This window comes from Elaeis guineensis, chromosome 14, assembly GCF_000442705.2.
Source record: "Elaeis guineensis isolate ETL-2024a chromosome 14, EG11, whole genome shotgun sequence".
Classification (NCBI taxonomy): domain Eukaryota; kingdom Viridiplantae; phylum Streptophyta; class Magnoliopsida; order Arecales; family Arecaceae; genus Elaeis; species Elaeis guineensis.
In genome coordinates this window covers 59,081,613-59,102,397 of record NC_026006.2, presented here as the reverse complement: position 1 = coordinate 59,102,397, position 20,785 = coordinate 59,081,613, and the positions used below count along the sequence as shown (strand labels likewise).

The window sequence follows — 20,785 nt, the reverse complement described above, 5'->3', positions numbered from 1 at the left end:
CGTCACTAATTCCATCATTAATAATATTTTTAAAAAAAATATTTTTTAAATTTTTATTCAGATTTTAAAAAAATATTATTAGTGATGGTAAGATTTTCGTCGCTAATAACCTAATTCACCGTCGTTAATAATTATTTTATATTTAAATATAATAAAAAAATTTAAAAAATTTAAGCACTTTTAGCGATGGCTTTTGCCATCGCTAATAATTAAACTACCGTCGCTAATAGTATTAACGACGATAATATTTTTGGTTGCTTTTATGGTGGCTAAAAGATGTTATTAATGGTGAAATTTTTTTTAGTCACTAATACCATCGCTAATATTCAATATTTTTGTAGTGTGCTAAACAATACATGATCTTTTAGGATTTTTTTTTTTTTAAAAAAAAATATGTGGATCCCATATGAGGAGGGATCATACAACAAATCTTCCCCTCTGAACTCATATATGGGTTCTCCACTAAGTCTGCTTCCTCTCCACGAGCAATCAACTTTTCCATGAATAAATTTTAATCATCATATCTAACCCTTTGTCATCGGGTATGGATTTTCTCAAGACATCGCAACTTTATCTCCAAAGCATCCTAAACTCAATAATATCTTATATCAATATACTTGAATGTTGAATAGAATATTAATTTTTTGAGATGGATAATATTTTAACTATCACAATAAAGTATATACTTTGTTTATTCTAGACCTAATTTCTATAAAAAATTTGTATCCACAAAAATTCTTTGCAAGCTTCTGTAACTACAATATACTTGATCTTTGTAGTGGATAAAATAATATATTTTTGTAATTTAGATTGCCATGATGTTTCTCTCCTTGAAAAATCATCAAATAGCTCGATATAGACTTTTTAGAATCTATATCACTAACCATATCTATATTTGTCTATTCATCCAATATAGATTTGCTTTTACCAAAGAACAAATAGACTATAGATGTGCCTCTAAGATACTTGAGAATCTATTTAACAGCTGTCTAATATTCCTTACTAGGATTAGAGAAAAGCTGACTTACAACACCAACTGTATGAGCACAATCTAGCTTTGTGCGAATCAAAGCGTACATGCTAACTGCGAATGCATAAGAAATTTTCTTCATTTCTTTTTTATCCTTCTCACTTATAGGATATGAGAAGGAATTTAGTTTGAAGTAACCTATAAGTAAAGAGAAAATTTGTTTGAATTTGCTTATGTTGAACATTTCTAGCACTTTTTCAATATATCTTTCTTAAGATAATCAAAGTTTTCTACTCTTTCTATCACAAGTAATTCTTCTATCAAGATTTATTTAGCCAGCCCCAAGTCATTTATAAAAAAAATTACTTAACTCTCTTTTCAAACTTTCAATCTTTCTAGCATTATAGCCAATAATCAATATGTTATCCACACAAAGTAAAAGAATAATGAAATTTCCATCAGAAATCTCTTTATAAATACACAATAATCAGAAGTGCTCTTGCTGTATCCATGTTCCATCATGAAGAAATCAAACTTTTTATCCCATTGCCGAGATACTTATTTGAGTCCATATAAGCTCTTCTTTAATCTACATATAGATGCTCTTTGCTTTTAATTGTGAATCTCTTTGGCTGCTTTATATAAATTTTTTCTTCTAATTAGTCTCCGTTGAGAAAAGTATTTTCACATCAAGTTGTTCAATCTCTAAATTCATGCTTGAAACTAAACTAAGAATAACTTGAATCAAAGATATTTTGGATATAGATAACAAAATTTCTTCAAAGTCAATATCATTTTTTTGATCAAATCCTTTACAACCAACCGTGCTTTGTACATTGATTATGAGCTCTTCTCTTTAGTCTTCAACCTAAATATTCACTTATTCTTAAGTGCTCTCTTACCTTTAGGTAGATCTACCAACTCAAATATGTGATTCTCATATAAAAATTTTATCTTCTTCTGCATGATTTTTAACCACTCCTTTTTTTTGCTCATGATTCATAGCCTCTTGGTAGTATTTTGCTCTTCTCTATTAATAATCATCATAAATTCATGAGGAAAATATCTCTATAAAGATTGATACTCTATAGTAGATCTTCTCAACTGAGGCTTAACTAGTGGTTATAGAGAGGCTTTGTCAATATGCTCATTTGGCACATCATTATTAGATATGGACTCATCAACTATATTATCATCATCTTTCTATTCATCTCCACATTATTATCATTCATAATGGTGCAAGGCATTGGACCTAGATCAACATCATTTCTAATTATAGACTTTGGCTTCTCAACTTTGTTGAAATCTTCAATAGTACTCTAATCTTCTAGAAATACAACATTCCTACTTTTAAAACCTTTTTTATCAACTAGATCCTATAATCTGTAATCAAATTCTTTATGTTATAAGTTAGGAAGATACATTATTTAGACTTGCCATCAAGCTTGAATCTTTCATCTTTAGGAATGTGAATAAATTTTCTACAACCAAATGCCCTTAAGTGATCATATGATATATTTTTCCAATCCACACTCTTTCTAGTACTCATCTTGAAGGGAAACCAAAGGAAAAAGATTAATCAAATCTACTATAGTTCTTATTGCTTCACCCTAAAAGAAGTTAGCCAATTCAGTGTAAGAGAGCATACATCAAATTCTTTCACAATCTGTATGATTTATTTCTTAATAACTTCATTATGTTGAGATATTTTAGAAACAGTTTTCTTAAGTCTGATACTATGATTTCGTAATATTTTTGAAATGGATCTCTGTATTCACCACCATTATCTATTTGAATATACTTTAGCCGTCTTTCTGTTTCTCTTTAATACTAGCATTAAAATGCTTGAACATGAGCACATAATCTTTAGATTTCAAGATAAAAGCATATACTTTTTTAGAAAAAACATTAATAAAAATAATAAAATATAAAACACCACGAAGAATTCTACACCATAGTGCAAATATCAGTATAAATTAAATCCATAACATGTGATTTTCTATATGAAGGAGATTTGTGAAATGTAACTCTATAATATTTGTCAATTAAATAATCAGTGCATGTCTTCAATGGCATATCTTTTATAGAAATTTTTTTTTCTAGCAAAAATGACAAATCTCTTCTTATTTATATGGCCAAGCCACTTATGCATTAATTCAATAGAGAAATCATCCATACAAAAGGTAACAAAATGGCTAGCCCTATAGACTACCACAGCACATTTCAAGTCCGTGGGTAAGGCATCAAGAAAGTAGCTGGTTTAAGAGACCACAGGTGCTCAACTCTGAACTACCATAGTCATGCATTAAGCACATAGTTAGATAGTAATAAAATAAAATGGTTGTCCAAGACCATAAGTGCTCAATCCTAAACTACTATAGTCATGTATTAAGCATATGGGAAGGCAACAATAGAGTGGCTAGTTTAGAAGACAACAACTGCTCAACTCTAAACTACCACAACCAGATATCAAGTCCATGGATAGGCATGATAAAGTGCTAGCTCAGAGCACCATAATCCTATTTTCAATCATACAACTCAATTACAAGTTTGTCAGGTATTAGAATTTAAAATTTTATTCTTTTGCAAAACTTGATGCATAGGATTATCAAAATCCATCCAAGCCAAAATCAGTGCTATGTCATACATAACTTATACAAATCATATATATACTTAACAAATAAATATATATCATGTAACGATCAAAGCCATATAAATTAAAATCACTGAGGAACAAAATAATTTTTATATAAATAGGTGAACAATGTCTAGAAATTTTACCTCCATTGTTGTCAACTAAACTCACTAGAGTTAAGATCTAAGTGTCAATAACCTTGCTCAATATCCTCTTGTCCAAGAAATTGTTCTTCTATAAATTCAAAATTTATATTAAAATAAAATTTATGATGTAGAGGCTATTTGTCTAAAACCTTCTATCGGGGTTTCACTATGATCCATCGATAAGTCTTCTAAATTTTCTATCTAAAATTCCTAATCCATCTAAGAAAGAAAATAAATAAATAAATGATTAACTAATTAATTAATCGATTAAAAAGAAAACAACTAGAGAAGAGAGAGAGAGAATAGAGGAGAGAGAAGAGGGATCCTTTTCTTCAAAATAGGGGATTACCCCACTTCCTTTTGTCTTCTCCATACATGATCGTAGCCTGATGTTCGGCAGCCACCCCAACACTATCCGATGTTAGAAAACTCGATGACGCAGCCCCAAACACCGACCAACAATAATCAAGTCGATGGTGGTTGGCAAAATGAGGAAGAAATTCGAAACAGGGCTTTCAGCTTCAAAAGAAATCCGATGCCTTTGTCGGCCTACTCATGGTGGGATGATGGCCATAGGGTCGAGAAAAGAGAGGAGAAGGACTTAGGTGCTTGCCTAAGTCCAGCAAGTAAGAAGATGAGTCGGCAATGAATCGATAGCAGTTCTTCAAGCCACTCAATAAAAATTAGAGAAAAAATTGATGGTTTTGTTGGTAGGAAATCGCAGATGGACGTGATGCATAGAGGGAGGAGTTGGGGGTATCTTTATAGACCAATCCCTAGAACATTCACTAAAGTCCGATGAGCCCTAACTAGGAATCCCTCTTCTACTAGGATTCGAAGAAGAAGGCAGACTCCTTCAAGAGTCCTTCCTGCCTCACGTGCCAGTGACGTGAGATTTTCAAGAATTTTTTTTTTGCTTTAAAACTCATGCAGGGGGAAATACTTAGGGATCGAGTCATTACAACAACAATGCTTGCAACCATCATCTAACATTTTTTTCATAGCGGCCAATTAATTTACTATATCCTAATTAAATTTATTCAAATGCTCAGTAGTTAATTTTCCTCCTTATATTTCATATTCATAAGTTTTTGATCATGAATATTTTATTTTGTGCAGTCTTTCGTTCATAGAGGCTCTCCAATTCTTGCATAAACTATGGGCATATTAGTCTCTATGGCAACGTGATGAAAAACACTATCATTTATCTACTACCTGATTAATTCAGCTATCTTTCTATTTATTTGTTCCCACTCTTGTAGAGTGTCGTCACTTAGTTTGGCATTATACACTTCAATGGGTTCATTCAAATCTTTACAAAATAATAAAATTTTCATTTGAAGCTTTTAAAATAAATAATTAAAAGATATAAGTTTAACTATATTTCTATCCATATGTTGTTCTATTTAATCAGCACAAAAAAATTCAACCAGTAACAATCTTTTTCTGATATCACTTTGTTAGAAAAAACCACAATCAATAAATAATAATATCAAAATTTCTTTTCCTTCTTTATGTAATTAAATTAGATATCACAATGCAATAATAATCTCGACAATCTACATATATAATTAATAAGAAAAATTAATCAAGCAACTCACAAAAAAGAGACATCATAATTTTGATATGAATCTTCACTATTTAAAATAATAAGATTATATATTTTTTCTATATTAACGACAAATTATACAAATATATCATTAAGAATAAATCTTAAATTTTATAATAAAAATAATCATCAATAATAAAGAGTATTTCAATGATAAATAAAAATAGAAGATAGATCTCATTATATATGGATGCTTGAAATAATTAATAGAGAAGATTGTTTAAAGATTAAAAATATTAAAATTATAATTTTTGATGTCAGAAATAATATATTAAAATTTTATTAAAGTTAAATGTGTGTGTGTTTTTTTGCTCTCTCTCTCTCTTTCCGATCCCACTTGCGGCCGCTACTATTATCAGGCCGCCGCACAGCGCTTTCTTGGACAAGACGGTTTGCGCTAAACAATACCTAACCTGGGATTTTTTTTCAAAAAGTATATATGAGAAGGGACCACACGGCAGGCAAGATCCACCAACCTGGTCCCACCATGTGGGAGTTTGCTGCACAATTATCACACGATTTTTTCGAGCGCCACTTGATCAGAATTTCGCGTTCCACATCTTCTTCGCGCGCTCCACTTCTTCTTGCTGGCACTGTAATGAATCTGGTCCATATAATAATTTCATGATGCAAGATGCCAACTTGCCGGGCATGGCATACTAATTCCAGCTAAAGTCAGCCAGCATCTATTATGTTCGCATCTCTCTCCATGCTAGCTCAAAAATGATGGCACATGTGAGAACACCATCCATTGTTTTCCTGCTCATGAGTCAGGATAGACTCGTTTGGTTGATGAGAATAGGACGAACAAAAATAGTCAATAAAAAATATAAAAAAATTATTTGGTTAGAATTTTGTAGAAAAAAAATAAAAAATAGTATTTTTATGAAAATAAATTTTTATATTTTATGAAAAAAATTTCACGAAAAATAAGTTTTTGTCTTTTCTATGAGAAGAAAATTAAATTATTTTTCAAAAATACTCTTAAAATCATAAATAAAATAGAATAATTTTTTTATTAAAATAAATATATTTTTTTATAAAAAAAATGAAGAGTGAAGAGAGACGTAATTTTTTGATCTTTAGATTTCGAGGCACGTGCCATCTATTCCCTTGGCCGGAAGCTGTTAAATTTACTCAAAAAGGAGGGAGCATTGATTGAAGATAATTTCTTACGCTAAAAATATGCTCTTAACCAATGAAAATTTTGCCACTAGAGAGTAATGTCACTTACATCACGAATGTGGATTGCTTGGGCTGGCATGGATTAATTAGTGATAAGAATCAATGGCAACAGGAATTTTTTTGAATTAATATAAAATCCAAAGCAAAAGGAATTTTTTTGAATTAATATAAAATGCTCTCTGAACATTCTATTTGATACTCATTTCTCATCTCTTGACATGAGTTTGCCTGCACTTCCTTCTTTTTCTCTTAAAAAAAAATGAAAAAAAAAAAAAAGAAAAATGTAGCACATAGCCCTCACAAAGACAATTGTGATGATGAAAAAAATAATGCTTAACATGACTGAAAAGGAATGATACGAAGACTATGTGCTGGTCTTGCTCTTTAGAGTTATTTTAATGATCCAACATCTTATCCATTAAATTAGGTAGAAATTATTATTTGGATTCATAGATCATTTGTAAATATCCAACATTATTCCAGTACACAACCACAACAGTCACCATGCAATCGTGTCCCTTGGTTCATCTGAGCTGTGGACCTGATTTGCTATATCCATTTGTAATGGTCTAAAATCTCCTTAAAAGAAAAAAAAAAAAAAAAAGAGAAGGTCAAAAGTTATTATTTAGATCTTTTTACCTATATAAGTATAGAAAACCCTTCCAATGCACGGTCAATATAGGACTAAGTATATGTCTACATTATTTCTCACAATTATTTGCTAAATTAATCCAAGTTTATTTTAGTATATATATTGTTCTTGAGGTTGATGTTTTTGGCTCATATGACCTTGGTTGCCAAATTAACTTCAATTTTTCTTTTTGATTGAAGAATTAACTTCAAATTAGAGTGCCCATATATCTACTCCTATGTTTTTATAAGTCATGGGAGAAAAAAAATGTCTTCTTCACCTTGTGTACCGTGCATCAATGGTAAGTATAGTGAAGATTCAAGAATTCCTGGCTAGAAGAGAGGAGATATATTTAAAACGTTGCATCCTGACCCAGTTGAAGGAATTAAGGATAGCATGTATCATTGCAATATTTCAAGCTAAAGTAGATGGAGCAGGGTCGCCCTTCATATGAAAGACGATCGTGTTCTTTCGTGCTTGGGACCATCTGATTATGCCCCGGAGCTATCTTGACATGCATGAATCTATGTGATTGCATATGATCAATCATAGATATGATTGCACATCTCGAAACAATATCGATCATGCATGCAGTAAAGACCCAATTGTTTTTTCATGTGAAATTAAGTAGCCTGATCCCACAGTTGAAATGGTCCAAGTGACTTCTGTATGAGAATACTTACACGAGGGAATGCGTGGAGTCTAATATATGGTAGCAATCATAAATCACCGAGAACGCAAGATCCTTTGTCGTAATGAATTGTAGCTGTCCATATCCAAGATGGAACAATAACTATCAGTATGGTACGGCACTTTGTGGTACAAAAGGTGTACCATGGAGGATCTAAATATATCACCAACACTTCTGACCATTACCAGCATTAGTCCATGCTTAAAAGTATATATGGCGTTGATCTACTTGTCATCCGGTGGTTCAAGTTGAAAGCAACAATTAAAGCCCTTGGTATCACATCAAATTTATAACAGATCAATAAAAATTTTTATATTTCATCGATTGCAATATATTTATCGATTTTGTGAATAATATTTTAGACTATTTTTTATATTTTATAGTAAAATTAATTTTTGATTAATTTATTTCAATGACAACTATGATATCACTATTGCAATGAATATCTACTCATTAATTATATATCTCAGCTCACAACAGAGAGACATCTAACCTAAGTTTTCTTTTTCTTCGTGAAAAAACGTTGAGCAAAGTTTAGAAGCTTGGTCCTCAGAGGTTCATCAACAGGTCGTCCTACGCTGAAGAGAGAGACAAGTGCGCTTAGGTCATCATGTCTCTATTTACGGGTTCTGAAATGGGATTGGAGGGAAGACTTGATGCTGTCATTATCCCATTCTAAACCTTCCCACCAATTTTTGCTGCCACGAATCTCCCGCAGACTGTCAGTAATTTGAGGCTGGAATGGCAGCTTCTCAAGCTTGTCGCAACGATTCACTTCAATGTGCTCCAATGAAGGGAAAGCCAAAGGCTGACCAGCTATGCTCCTCAAATTTGGCAGTGATTCCAGCACAAATTTATTGAGCCTAGGGAAAGTGCGAACTAATTCAGCCGAACGAATCTCTCCTTGGCCGTCCTCCAAATCATCAATTATATGAGTCAGTTCTACGCAATAGTAGAAGTGTACAAACTCGAGTCTTGGAAGGTGCAGAATCCAGCTAGCATTTTTCAATTTATAGCACCCAAATAGTTTTAGCGAACGGACGTTTGGTAGGAACTCCTGCGCAACTGCTCCCTTCCAAATGATTGCCTCCAAATCCCACAGGTTTGTGACAGCGAGACTCTCCAGGTTTCCGAGACACCAGCTCTGGCCATCGGGGTTCTCCAAGCTCAGTTGTCGCGATCCCGTGAAACCGTAGAGCATGAACTCCTCAAGACTCTTGCATATATGCGGAGGAATGATTTGTGGTGTCAGCTGGACTGGCGTCGCCAAATTGGGACTTGACAATCTCTTTGTGCACAGCCGCCGGATGGATACGTAGGATAACCGTAAAAGCTTGGCAAGAGTTGGGACAGCTTTTATGGTGATTCCAAGGGATTTCAAGTTTTGATTCTTCTCCAGTTCGTCAAAACTTGCACCCACATCGCCTTCACCTTCCATCACTTCCCACTCTGCATCGCGACTTTCGTAGAGGTCAAGCTCCTCTAGCTCTGCTAGGCTCGATATCACTCCAGAGGGGATCACGGAAAGATCATCAGTGTACCTCAAAAGCAAGTGCTTTAAGTTTACGAGATATTTCAACTCCATAGGCAGCGATCGAATTGGTGTATATGAGAGATTAAGATATTGCAGCTCTCGGATTTCGCTAATCGCAGATGGAAGCTCTTGGACTGCGGTGTATGAGAGATCGATACATCAGAGCAATGAGGGATTGGTGGATGTTGGCGGGGACCGCGTGTAGACGCCGATTTCCCTGGAGCACTAACGTCGAGAGATTTAGAAACTCAGGAAGCGGTTGAGGCAATGCCCGGATATCATTCGACATAAGCGAGATGACCTTCGCCTGCTCCATTTTTTGTGGTGCTGCCTTCAGCCTAGCACCAGCTCGCACAATCCACATCCCCTCGCCTTCGTTATTGGCTATCTCGAGAGCTAGATCTCTTATTATGTCATGCATTTTTACTTGTCTATCTTTGTTAAAACCTGGCTCCAGCAAGCAAGCTTCCTTCAAGATACTGATAAATGAGTGGTACCTGTTGCAACGGAATTCGAAATCGTCGGATCTACCGATTACGCCTATACCCATCCAACACTGAATGAGTTCACTTCGATCGATGGAATAACCTTCAGGCCACAAGGAACACAGCAAGAAGCACCTTTTTATCTCCTCTGATGGAAGGGATTCATAGCTCAATTTTAGGATGTTCAATAGCTTCTTGTTGTCGTTGCGGGCACCCGGGAGCTCGAGGATCGCAACGAGTCGACTGCAAAATTCCAATCTCTCACATCCGTCTTGATGGACATGGCCCGCCCGACGATGATCAAGGCGAGTGGCAGGCCGTCGCACTCCTTTGCGACCAGCATCGCGAGGGGCGGTATTGTGGGATCAGAGTCGATGATGCTCGCATCGACCTTCTCTTCGAAAAGTCGCCATGCGTCCTCCCACCCCAAGCACTCAATTCTGATCATCGTCCTGGAAGCTCCCATTCTGCCACACACCGAAGCATCTCGGGTGGTCAGCACCAACTTGCGCTTGATTCCACCAGCAGCACCGCGGGGTTCCGGGATACCGACCTCATCAAGATTTACGCCTGTCCATAGGTCATCCAGCAGCAGCAAGAAGCTTCTGTTTCTCAAGAAGTTGAAGATGATTTGGGAGTAGGATTCTGCACCGTCCGGCAATTTCAAATCAAGCCTCTTGAAGATGCTCTCTTGAAGCCTCTTCAAACTGAGACCCTTGGAAGCCACGGCCCAGATCACGTAATCGAACTCATTGTTTCTGCCGCCCCCAGGAAGGAAGGTGTTGTTGATTTTCTGCAACAGAGTGGTCTTCCCCACCCCGCCCATGCCCCAGATGCCGACGATCCCAACGCCATCATCACTGATGTAACTGAGAGCTTGCTGTAGGTATGAGTCCATTCCGAACACCGGGGTCGGGCAAGGCATCTCCTGGCAGCCACCGGAGGGTGGTTTCGCCGTCACGGCCTGGAAACATCCCTGCTCGATCACCTTCTCCACCTTCGCACGCATCTTGAAAGCTCTTTTGCCGATCCGATAGCTCGACCAGATGTTCGGTAGGCAGACGTGTTGATCATACTTCTTCAGGATCTTTTTCACCCTTTGCTCGACGTCAATGACCTTGGGAACCCAGTCAGCCACTTCGTCGGTGCAGGCTTCTTGGTTCTTCTCGCCTTCTGGACCTTGCGCCGGATATCAGCCAGTTTGGCTTCCAGCCGGCTCATAGCCTGATAAGTCTTGCACGTTCTTCTTGAGTTTTAGGAGGTAATCGAATTGCTGCTTCGTGGGGTTTAAGCAGCAAGGTAAAAGGTAGTTGATAAAAGGGACCTCGATGGCCATGGCTAGAGGCGAAGAGAGGGCGATAAGGAGGAGGATAGACCAATTGAAAGCGGCTGGCAATGGGAGCTTAGAACTCGGTGGGAACAGAGGAAACGGCGAGCGAGGGGCTTTGTGAGCTGCAACAGAGGATCAATTATTGGTTCGCCCTGGTCTACAATCGAAGGTAGATTATCCAATCTTTTTTCTCCTTTTGTTTTTGTCTCTTCTTCATATACGTCTTATCATGCTTTTAACATCTTTCTCATCCTTTACAGCTCATGGTACCATGTATTTAATCCCGTCTTCCTCGTTGCCCTGAGGCAATTGTCCCTGGGATTAGTTTAAATATTTTAACTTTACTTGAAATTTGTTTTAATAATGACATGGTTAGTTGTGAAACCTATAGTATTTTTTTTAAATAAAAAGAAATTATAATATTTGAAATAAAAATTTAGATTTAAAATATAAATTAACCAAAAATCCGCACGATGCATGAAATCGAATGTATGCAAATTATTTAATATTTTAAATTAATATAATTCAAAAAATATTTAATTTAAAAATAAAAAAATAAAAATTTATATAAATAATAATAATAATAATATAAAATATGCCTAATTCAAAATATAATTTAACTAAAGCAACAACTTATTAGAGTAATATAGCTACATAAAAAGAATCAATATTTTTTAGCAATCAAAAAAAAAAAAAAAAATTCATGAAAGACATATCAGAGCGCAAAAGATAAGCTATCAGTAGTCCACACTTTAGATCTAGAATTATTGGAAAACATATATCTTACATCTACAGCAGGCAAGTTGCACACACCACCTCAGTTGTGACCTGACTTCTTGGATCAATATATGCCCTCTCAACTGATAAAGAGCCATATGTCTTTCTTCCATTGATAGAAGAGGGATTTTCAATGGCATCCCAAGCCAAACCTTTATCACCCAACATTCAGATCCTAACCATATATCACTTGGAGATCACAATTGGAAAAATAGCATGATATGTGTCAGCAGGGCTTGGACTGTAAGATAAGAATATTGAGCTGAAAGTTTTGAATAAGACCAATGAAGAAGATTTTTTTCTCTTATTTTTAATAAAATAGAATTGAAACAGACAAAAATAGCAGAAAGAGGGGAAAACATCCACCAAATACAAAACCTATTTAAGCACTCAGTCCTATGCCATCTAACAATGATAATTGGAAGTAGATAAATTCATCAACATACACAAAGGATGCATAGAGGATAGGGCAACTAAACAAAGCTAATTAGGGTAAGCATCTTATTACTCATAAGGGTCAGAAGGCCATGGACACTTGTATGTCAAAACTGATCATTCAGTGGCCCATAAAACTGATTTTGGAAGCAACTTTTCAAACCCATGAAAGAAAGGTGACCAGCATTATTACTTAAATGGCTTGTCAATTTCTTCCGGATGAAGCAATCAATCGGAATGTAATCCTGGCGTTATATATTCTGAAAGGAGAAACTCTATCAAAAGGGCCAACGATACCACCATTTCAACGTCACAAACTTATCGGTGGAAAACACAACCAAGTTCTAATAGGAAAAAGAAAAAGAAAAAATAGGAATTTAAGGAACCCTTCTAATCTCTGTCAAACGTTCTTATGAAAAAAATGAAATAAAAAAAAAAAAGTGAAGAGAAAAAATCATCTTCGTGGGAATGATCTTCTTAATTTTTCTGTCTTTTCTCCTGTTTTCATTGATTTTTCTTAACTGCAATTCACGCATAAAAAAAAAATGATCGTCCTCTGGCGTTGGGCATTTAAAATGATTTCTATATGTACAGAAAGAAACAGCTGAGACGCGAGCTCACTGGCCTGCTGCCCCGCCCATTCCCTTCCCTCTCGTCGCATTTGTTACCCGACATCCACCATAACATCTCCTCCATCTTTAATTAGACTCCGAAAATAAAAGAAAGAAATAAAGAGGACAAAAGAGAAACCCCCCGCCCCAACCCCCACCCCCACCTTCTCTATCTCTATCACCTCCACCGGCAGCGGCTTCACCGGCCACTTCTCCCCTGCCACAGCCACCACCCACTTCTTCTTCACCGGCCACTTCTCCTCTGGTGGATGCTAAGCTCGATGAAGAGCTCGTACATCTGGCTGAAATCGGCGGCGTTTCCATGAGAGTAGAGTAGGGTGGAGGCGAACATGGGGTTGCAGATGAACATGGCGACGATCTCTGTCCCCCGTTGCGTCGGCAGCCGCAGCATCTCCACGTTCTCTCGGTTCCGGCAAGTTCTCCCGGTGCCGGAACCGGCTCAGCTCGTCATCTCCCCCTCCCTCACCACCTCCTACGTCGGCAGACTCGACAGAAAGAACGCCAGCATCCACGCATCGCGCCGTCATGAGAAGAGGGTCTACCTTCTTATTCTCTTTCTTCTCCCTTTTCTTCTAAGACGGCCGGGCATTCTGATTTGACCGAAGCTCCTTGATCCAGTGGTAGAGTGCTCCTAGAGCTCCTCATAGGTGACGGAGCGATCGTCGGCGACGACGACGGACGCGCTTTTTTCCCCTCTTCCTGAGGCCACGCGGTTTCACTCCATGCTAGTGAGGGCGGCGGCGATGATAGAGATGGCGAGAGCAGGGCTGGGGTTTTGTATCGGGGAGGGAGAGAGATGGTGCGGTAGAAGAAATCGCGACATTTCGTAGGGGTTCTTAAATCGATGATCCAATGCTCTTCTGTTCGCGGGGTACAATCAAACTTATTTGAAAGACTGAATTGACAACGTCATAATATTCTTATATATATATAATATATAAAAAAAAAAAAAAAAAAAAAAAAAAAAAAAAAAAAAAAAAAAAAAAAAAAAAAAAAAAAAAAATATTATATATATATATATATATATATGTGTGTGGTGTGTGTGTGTGTTGTGTGTGTGTGTGTGTGTGATGTGAGGTGAGAATGAGAATCGTTATTATCCTAATACGATCAAATTGAAATGATAGAAAAATAATTGAAAGTTTACTTCTACTATGTAATTAAATTAAAAATTAAATTAATTATTATTTGTTAACAAAAACCTAATTTATAGAAAAGGTGGCCTAGTGCTGTATAGGATCGGAGAGGGTTGTACATAAGCTGCCTTTTTTTATACGCATATGTAAACTTCTCATTTTTGTCATAAAATTTTTACTTCTCTGGTCATCAAAAAAAAAAAAAAGAAAAAGAAAATAGGGTTTAACAATAGTTACTTGGGAGCTCTTTTCCAAAATAATATAAAAAAAAAATTATTATCAAAATAATTCAAAACCTAACTTTTTTACCAAACTGATGCAAAAGGGGAAAACGCCATTTTGAATGGCTTTTTTCCCCTTCCACGTCACCCTTTTTTCCACGATGGCATCGTCCCAAAAAAAAAAAAAAGGAAACGCCTTAAAAACGTCATTCAAAATGACGTTTTTAAAAACGCCATTCAAAATGGCGTTTTCAATTTTTTTCAAAAAAAAAAAAAAAATCGGAAAAGAATGAAATTTTTTTTTAAATTTTAAATTAATAAATAAATTAAAGTTTTAATTTTGATTGAAATTTAAAATATAAAGATTTGAATTTGTAATTCAAATAAAAAAAATAATTTTAGATTTTATTTTCAAATTTTTTTAAAAAAATATCTAAAAAAATCTTAAGAAATTTAAAAATAAAAAATATCATAGAAAATGAAAAAAAGAGAAAGAAATATGAAAGAAATAAAAATTTTAAATTTAATTGAAAAATATCATTTCAAATGCTTATCAAAAAATATAAAAAATAAATTTAAAAAATAAAATGTACCATTAAAAAATAAAAATTTTTAAAAAATCAAAAAAATAAGAATTATAATTTAAATTTTTTTAAAAAATTAAATTTTAAAGATTAATTGAAATAAAAAAATTTGTAAATTGAACTTTAAAAAAAATAATTTTTTTTAAATTATTGTAAAAAAATTATCTCAAGAAAAGAAAAAAATATTGTAAAAAAATAAAAAATACCCTAAAAAAGAAAGAAAGGAAAAAAATAGAATTGAAAAAAAAAAAAATTTTAAATTTTTACAATATTTTAAATTTTAAATTTTTAAATTTTTAAATTTTTTTTAGAATAATTTTAAAAAAAAATTATTTTTTTAAAGTTCAATTTACAAATTTTTTTATTTCAATTAATCTTTAAAATTTTATTTTTTTTAAATTTAAATTATAATTCTTATTTTTTTGATTTTTTAAAAATTTTTATTTTTTAATGGTACATTTTATTTTTTAAATTTATTTTTAAATTTTTTGACAAGCATTTGAAATGATGTTTTTCAATTAAATTTAAAATTTTTATTTCTTTCATATTTCTTTCTCTTTTTTTCATGTTCTATGATGTTTTTTATTTTTAATTTCTTAAGTATTTTAGACATTTTTTAAAAAAAATTTGAAAAAAAAATCTAAAATTATTTTTTTTTATTTGAATTACAAATTCAAATCTTTATATTTTAAATTTAATCAAAATTAAAATTTTAATTTATTTATTAATTTAAAATTTAAAAAAAATTCCATTCTTTTCTGATTTTTTTTCTTTTTTTTTGTGGGAAAAATTGAAAACGCATTTTGAATGGCGTTTTTAGAAACGCCATTCAAAATAGATTTTTAAAAATGCATTTTAGCACGGCATTTCTTTTTTTTTTTTTTTTTTTGGGACGATGCCATCGTGGAAAAAAGGGTGACGTGGAAGGAGGAAAAAATGCATTCAAAATGGCGTTTTCTCCTTTTGCATTAGTTTGGTAAAAAAGTTAAGTTTTGAATTATTTTAGTAATTAATTTTTTTTTTGTATTATTCTGAAAAAGAGCTCAGTTACTTGGTTAGGTTAATTAGCTGGAGCACAAGTAATACTTAAAATAGGGCTGTAAATTTGAAAGTCTATTTTATTGTTATATAATATTAATATAATTAAAAATTTTCAAATTTGAAAATTCTTCCTCCCTCTAATATATATATATATATATATATACATACGTATCTCGTTTTGCAATTGCCAAAACAGCTTACTCTACCAGTTGCTGTCGATAGGCTCCTTGCTTCAACGTCCTTGCCTTCAATGAATCTGATTCTGATAGATGACAAAAGGTAAAAAGATTGCACTCTTTTGATAACCAACCCGAACAAGGATCAAATGACCATGATCAAAACTCAGATGGGAGGATGAAGAAGCGAGATGGACTCTTAGAAAATATTGCACTTGATGCCTTTTGTCCAATTATCCATGAGAAAAATGATCGTCTGAGCAGTTCCATGATAGCGTCGAGCGTCTACAGGAAATACTCGGTTATTTCTCTCTTTCCACATGAGCCACAAAGTTACTAAGATGAGTACGTCCAAAACTTTAGGCTTGGTTGCTTTCCTATGTTTGAGCCCCCACTCATGCCAAGCTCAGTCAAATAATAAGGGAGATCGAAGATCTAACATCTGCTGAGTATCAGATTCCAAACTGCGGAGTAGTCACACTGAAGCATGATATGGTCTATTGATTCATTTACGTTGAAACACAGTGAGCATTTGCTGGGTCTAGCGAATACTTTTTTTGCTAAGACTTCTGCTGTTAGAATTTTATGGTGATAGCAGAGCTAGTTGAAGAATTTACATTTTTCAAGAATGGACAATCTCCAGATGATTTTTTCAAGGTATAATGCCATGCCACCATGCATCAAGAAGTAGTAACAAGCAGAGACATTATAGGAGGATCTAGAAAACTATTTTCAGATTCTCTTATCTTCCTGATTCGTGAGGTGAGTAGATGACAGGGCTTCAGACAATAGCCGAAAACTTCCAAGAGCAGAAAGTGGTAAGGGGTTTCTGAAGTTATGAATCCAGTCTTGCTTGGTCATGAAGCTCACGATAATGCACTGTTTATCTATAGCTAGCCAATATAAATTTGGAAAGGGAGTTTTTAGATTAAGTTTAAAGATCCCGCAGTCATCCTAGAACATGATAAGTTGTCCATTTCTGAGAAGAGCAGAGGTGAAGATTGTGACTAGGTTGCTGATGCCTGAAACGTATATCTAGTTTCTGTTTATTATATGGCATTTGTGTTTATTCTAGGATGGTTTGTATTTATTATGTCATAGGTTCATAAAAGACAGAGTAACTTGGGATAGTTTGTAATTATTCTAGGTCTGTTTGTGTTTATTATTTGGAATTTATGTTTATCCTAAGATGATTTATGTTAATTTCAGTAGAAGTTAGTGCTTATCCTCCTCTCTTATTATTTATCTTAGGAGGATCTTTGGATTATCCAAGTTTTGGACTATGAGTTTATGTTTATTTTGAGCAGTTTGTATTTATCGCGGTAGAGTTTCTGTTTATTATATCTAGTTTGTGTTTATTCTAAGGTAGTTTGTATTTATCCTATCATCATCCCAAAAAAGATAGAGAGCAATCTAGGATAATTTGTGCTTATCCTAAAAATATTTATATTTATTATTTAAAGTTTATATTTATCCTAGGATAGTTTATGTTTATTTTAGTAAGAATTAGTATTTACCCTCCACTGTTGTTGTTTATCTTGGGAGGACCCTTGGACTACCTATTTTTTGGACCATGGGTTTGTATTTATCATGCGTAGTTTATGTTTATTCAGTGATAGTTTGTGTTTATGCTGTGACAGTTTGTGTTTATCCGGTTAATGATCTCATAAAAGAGATTATTATAACTTCCAAGATTTATGGATAGTTTGTTGGGCTATTCGCATTGATTCTAGCGAGTTCGTATTTATTTCCATCAGAAAGTAATCTATCCCCCTTTCTCATTCTCTATTATGGGGGGACACAAATTCACTTGATAAAACAAACTCAAATTTTTGAATGAATAAGATTACAACTCAGAAATAATGACAAACAATATTCTAAATGTACAACAAAATCTACGCTATACAAATAAGCACAAATTGACTTGTCATAACTTCAAACACAAAATTGTCTAGAAAACAAGAGTCACACCAAGTACAGAACTCAATAATTATCAAACTTGTCAATAAATATAATAACAACCTATAAACAAATATAAAAAAATATAAAGAACAAACTCAGATATTAACAAATTCATTGCATTAATCATAGAGAACAAAATTGATTCACCTATTACAAAATATTTATATATATAGAAATAATAGTTCCATCGCAATAATTAATTTTTTTTACAATGGGTTTCATGCAAGTTCATTTACAAGAGTTTCACAATACATCCAAATATTTTGACAGAATACAAATATCTTATAAATATAAACAAAGAGTAGAGCCAACATAGATATGGTCACAAAGATAGCATAAAGTAAACTATGATGATCCCACCTCATGACCTTTCACAATCACTTACGCAGTATATTTGGCATGTAACTCTGGCACACAAACATCCATAATTATGAACTGACTCTCCATCATCAAACTCTCTATAAAATACATGATGTAGATGGTATAATCAGGCCTACAAAATATTTAATACTCATAGTCAATAAAACAAACAAATATTACTTTGCATTACATGGCACAGATGTAAGTTGGCACATATCGAACTGAAAGTTAGAAACATATTTTTTCTAACAATATTAGGGGCATAATGCATTATTTGGCATGATGCAGTTGTTGGTATGGTGCATTACTTGACATGGACTTGATTCAGCATAAAACATTAGATGGCACAAAAAAGCTTAGTCGCACTTACAATTACATAATTTGGCACATTCAATTCTATTGAAAAAATGCATCATGCCTCTTATGTGTATAATATAAAGATTAACTACATAATCTACTATTGCAGATATGAAAAATCCATTTGTCATTCATTTGATAGATAGATATGGTCCATCAGAATGATTGATGTATACTAATTCGCATATGCAAATTATAGCGCACCATATACAATATTATTCACAATCTAGCAAGAAAGATTGTGCTTACGATTTCAGTGTCTGAGAGAAAAGATTGAAATCTGTATAGTTCAATATCCTCACTTGATTATATTCTATCCTTCAACAACATAGCTGCTAGAATACATCATCATCCAAAGGATGTAGGATAGAATTAGAATCTACATATCCCATCTAGCACATCCCCGCCCATCAAGAGAGATAGCCTATCAAAAGAACAATGTCCTATTCCAAAAAAAAAAATGCCCTGTCGAAATATTTTTTGCCTTCTCTCAATCATGCATCATGAATACCTTCCAAAGACTGAGACTGATGTCACGAGAGAAAAATATATTTCATTAGTTTATTTATTCTTATATCTCTAAATATTTTCTTATTATGATTGACCGTGACTTAAATCTATCAGAGATGCTACAATTCTCTTTCACGTATCAAGTAAGAGGATTTAAATTTTATTGGCTATTGATATGAAGAAAATAAATGAGAAAGATGCTCATCTGATATGAAAGAGGTGGACCTCTAATTCTATGTGGGGAGGCAGCGAGTGATGGTGATGTCGGTTGGGTGTGGCGGCAGGTGGTGGCGATGTCGATTGGGGGCAACAACGGATGGTGACGGATGGAAAAGAGAGAAGGCTGCACCGACGAGTGGGAGTTGCGAGTTGGAAATGAGAGGAGATGGAGGGTGGCAAGTGGGAGAAATGGATGGAAATTAGGGATCGAGGAAGAGCCATAGTGGGTGGGGATAGTAGGTGGTGGTTGCCGATTGGAAAAGGGAGGAGGTAGAATAGAAGATGTTGGGATTGGGGGTGAGAGGAGAAAATGGAGGCGGTGGGTGGGAGTTGAAGGTTGGGGAAGATTTGGTGGTCGGTGGGTGGTTAGTAGTGGGGGGGAGAGAGAGAGGACAAGGTAAGAGTTGGGAGAGAGGGAGAGAGAGGAGAAAATGATGAGAGTTCGGGGTTGGGGAAGTGCCGGCGGTGGGTTGGGGAAGAGCTGGTGGCGGGTGGGCATTTAGTAGGGGGAGAGATGGGTTTTGAAAGGGAGAGAGAGGAGAAGAAGAAAGAAGAGAGGAGAAAAAGAGGGAGAGAAGAATGTGACCGAAAGATGGGGGTCGTGGGTAGGGGGTTTTGGAGGAGACGAGAATGGTGGCCGGAGATAGAGAAGAAGAGAGGAAAAAATGAGAGAGGTGTGGCTTTGAAGAGAAGAAATGGAATTTGAAAGAGAGAGAAGAGAAGAGATGGGAGGAAGGGGGGCACACGTGGCCATACATGACGTCCTATTCAATGCATATCTTTTTTTTTTAAACAGTGCCAAATTAACGAATGGTAGCCAAATGCTCGCCGTTAGTTTTTAGACCTCATTTTGAAATGTGTGCCGATCCAAGGGATAGAGAGCCGATCGGATATGGACTAGAATCTGGTCAACCGAAGCCCAATCTCTCTCTCTCTCTCTCTCTCTCTCTCTCTATATATATATATATATATATATATATATATATACATTGGCTCGAGAGGATTGAGATCTTCATCAGACAAATGCTAAATTTAATAATATACATGACCAGTACTTGAAATCCCTATCTCATGGACTGAGCATGGGACTTCAACTATTGGTAGCTCCAACTAATTTGTGCATATAGGTTTTATCTAATTAAGTCTTTTTTGTTGGTAG

The 20,785-nt window shown here is 34.6% G+C and overlaps 2 protein-coding genes across 2 annotated transcripts; both read right to left on the bottom strand.

Moving 5' to 3' along the window:
* Positions 1 to 8,483: 8,483 nt before the first annotated feature.
* Positions 8,484 to 9,452, bottom strand: LOC140853645 (disease resistance protein RPS2-like). Its single transcript, XM_073248293.1, has one exon. The coding sequence runs from the start codon at positions 9,450 to 9,452 to the stop codon at positions 8,484 to 8,486; it is 969 nt and encodes a 322-aa protein (XP_073104394.1).
* Positions 9,453 to 10,070: 618 nt separating this feature from the next.
* LOC105036926 (probable disease resistance protein At5g63020) lies at positions 10,071 to 10,895 on the bottom strand. Its single transcript, XM_010912648.4, has one exon. It carries the CDS (start codon positions 10,893 to 10,895, stop codon positions 10,071 to 10,073), a length of 825 nt encoding a protein of 274 aa, XP_010910950.2.
* Positions 10,896 to 20,785: the final 9,890 nt, after the last annotated feature.